General features: G+C 40.3%; 1 protein-coding gene across 1 annotated transcript in view; it reads right to left on the bottom strand.

Moving 5' to 3' along the window:
• Positions 1-2449, bottom strand: part of LOC108622789 (protein gooseberry) — an 18356-nt gene that overhangs the window by 7529 nt on the left and 8378 nt on the right. Inside the window, exons 2-3 of the mRNA XM_018020872.2 lie at positions 2044-2357; positions 1628-1757 (exon numbers count right to left, since the gene is read on the bottom strand). Coding sequence (XP_017876361.1) covers positions 1628-1757; positions 2044-2357 — 444 coding nt within the window. The remainder of the gene's footprint in view (positions 1-1627; positions 1758-2043; positions 2358-2449) is intronic.

Here is a 2449-nt window from a genome sequence, read left to right as displayed (position 1 = left end):
CATTGTTCTTCCGACGTCTGATTTCTTTTTAATTATAGAAATTGTACAATTTTACTAAATGAAATCAATAAAGTGCCAAGAATTATGTGAAGAATTTTTACGAGGGGATGCAGACAGTAATTATCATTAGGCATGAGAATTTTCGCCCGATTAGTTTAGCATCCGAACGTCTAAATTAATAGATGCAGGCCCTGTTGTTCGTTGCAGAAAACGGCAGGCTCGGGGCCTGGCGTTGGCGGTTTGTAAAATTAGAGGCAGCCGGATACGTATCACGAGAGACCACACGCCGCGTGTGTACACGCGCTCTACCATTTCGCCTCTCCTTGCCTGTTCGCACCGATCATTTTGCCTTCGCTCTTTTTCTTTTGCTACGTTTCTAGTTTTCTGCTAACATCAAACTTCGTATGTTTCAGATTTAATATGGTAAATCGTACGGTTTCTTATCATGTATCAATTTCTATTCCAATGATTATTCTATAAATTAATTTCTCTGTGAAAAGTAGGACATTTGTATTATTTTTGTGTTTCAAAGAAAAATGATGGAATTATTCAAAAGACTGTAGACTGACTATACATATAAAATGTTATCCCAGCAAGGAAATTGCAATCTTAAATAATATCACAGTAACGCAAATATTTTCTCGTCCGCTTTCCTGATGGAAAATACAGCTCGTGGGAATACAAACTTCTGTAAATCATGCAACATTTCACTTAGAAACGCCAGCTACGTACACCGGAATGGTCGGATCAGCCAGGCTGCGTGCAACGTACGTAATTCGATGGACGAAATGAAGATTTGTGCGAACCGATCAACAGGTAGGTAGTAGGTAGATAGGCCGTCCCTGCGTTCTTCCATCGCTCTGGCACCGCAATTCCCGGCGCATGGTAGGTACATCTAATCAAAACTAAATCTCCCGGACAAGGTAATAAACTCGACGCATGAACGCGCCACGGGACGCCTAATATTTCTTCGCGGGCTTCGCAAACCGGCGACCAATAAATAAAAAACGTGGACTCCCTTTAAGTCCGAGTGCCGGCCCGGACCTACCCGTTCCCGTTAATCTGCTCCTCGCCCTCGAAAAACTATTCAGCCTTCGAACGAGCGAAAGTTCCTGCCTTTGATGAATCGATTTGATTTTGTCGACAGTATCTCTCAATGACTCTCGCTACGTGATTTTATTTGCATGCAGTCTCCTAGATTTATGAACGGAGATTGCATGTATCTAACAGAATGAAATACTTTGGATATTTTGATTAGCTTCAGGAAGTCAGACTTTATTGAATGTCTGGATCGATTTGACAGAAGGAACATCCTTTCACATTGTACTACATTTTAAGAGCTCCCAATGATTGACAAAATTGCTTTTTATTATATTCTGCGAAATATATTAATAGTATGTGGTGTTCATCATTATGGTCGGATCGACTCAATTAACGCTGCACGCTATAATTACGCTTATCGCTCATTTATCTCAAGCGTCTCATTTACCTAGTCCTAATGATTTATACGGTGTTAAATCAGGAAGGGTTCGCAAATTTTATATGAATATCAATTTTGAAGATACTTAATTTAAATTCCATTTAAATTACAGTTAGCTGGTTCGGTTAGAGATAGAAAGACACTCACCTAGTATCCCATCGATGGAATGATTCCTTCGAGGATCGTCCCCGGGTCGCGTCTGATTCGTGGGTCCACGAAGGAGCCTCGAAATACTCGAAACTGACGGTGCTGACGCCTTGTCGCAGATGCCATCCTGCTAGCAGAACCACGTTGGACCAGTTAGTATACTAATGGAAGTTAGCAAAACTTTATTTCTTACTCTACAAGCTAAACGTATATTCAAGAAATACGAGATTTGATTTCATGATTTTTTAAATGAACAAGTAAATGAACGTTTTAAAAAGTGAGTTTCAAATCATTTTATAAGGAAGTAGTGGACATTTTATAAAACTTCTCATAAAAAAGTAAAATTAATATGGACAAGAAAAATAATGGAAGTAAAGGGAATAGGAAAATTTGTCGAACAGATGTTGTCAACAGACCTTTATCAGTTTTTCGCGGATTTCCCAACTGAATATGCCAGGGTTCTGCCTCTTCATGTCTTCAATCCTCGCCTCAACTTCCGGGGTGGCGACTCGTGGCTTGCTGCCACCGATCACGCCCGGCCTGATCGAGCCCGTTTCTTGATACCGATTCAAGATTTTCGAGACGCAACCGTGCGAGACTCTTAATTGCCTAGAAATCACGCACGGTCTTACTCCAGCGGCTGCCATCTCTACGATTTTTAAACGTATGTGATTCGGCAGTGGTCGACCATTGATAAACACACCGCCAAGTTGATTCACTCGGCCTTGTCCTGCAAGCAAACGAATAAAAACAATTTTCATAAATATGGCGAATTTCATTTTCCTATTAATCTTATCTTTTTATCCTATGATTAAAAATATA

The sequence above is a fragment of the Ceratina calcarata genome, unplaced genomic scaffold (genome assembly GCF_001652005.2).
Source record: "Ceratina calcarata isolate Rehan_Ccalc_2016 unplaced genomic scaffold, ASM165200v1 scaffold242, whole genome shotgun sequence".
Classification (NCBI taxonomy): Eukaryota; Metazoa; Arthropoda; class Insecta; order Hymenoptera; family Apidae; genus Ceratina; species Ceratina calcarata.
The sequence above is the reverse complement of the archived record's forward strand: the minus strand, read 5'-3'. Positions and strand labels throughout refer to the sequence as shown.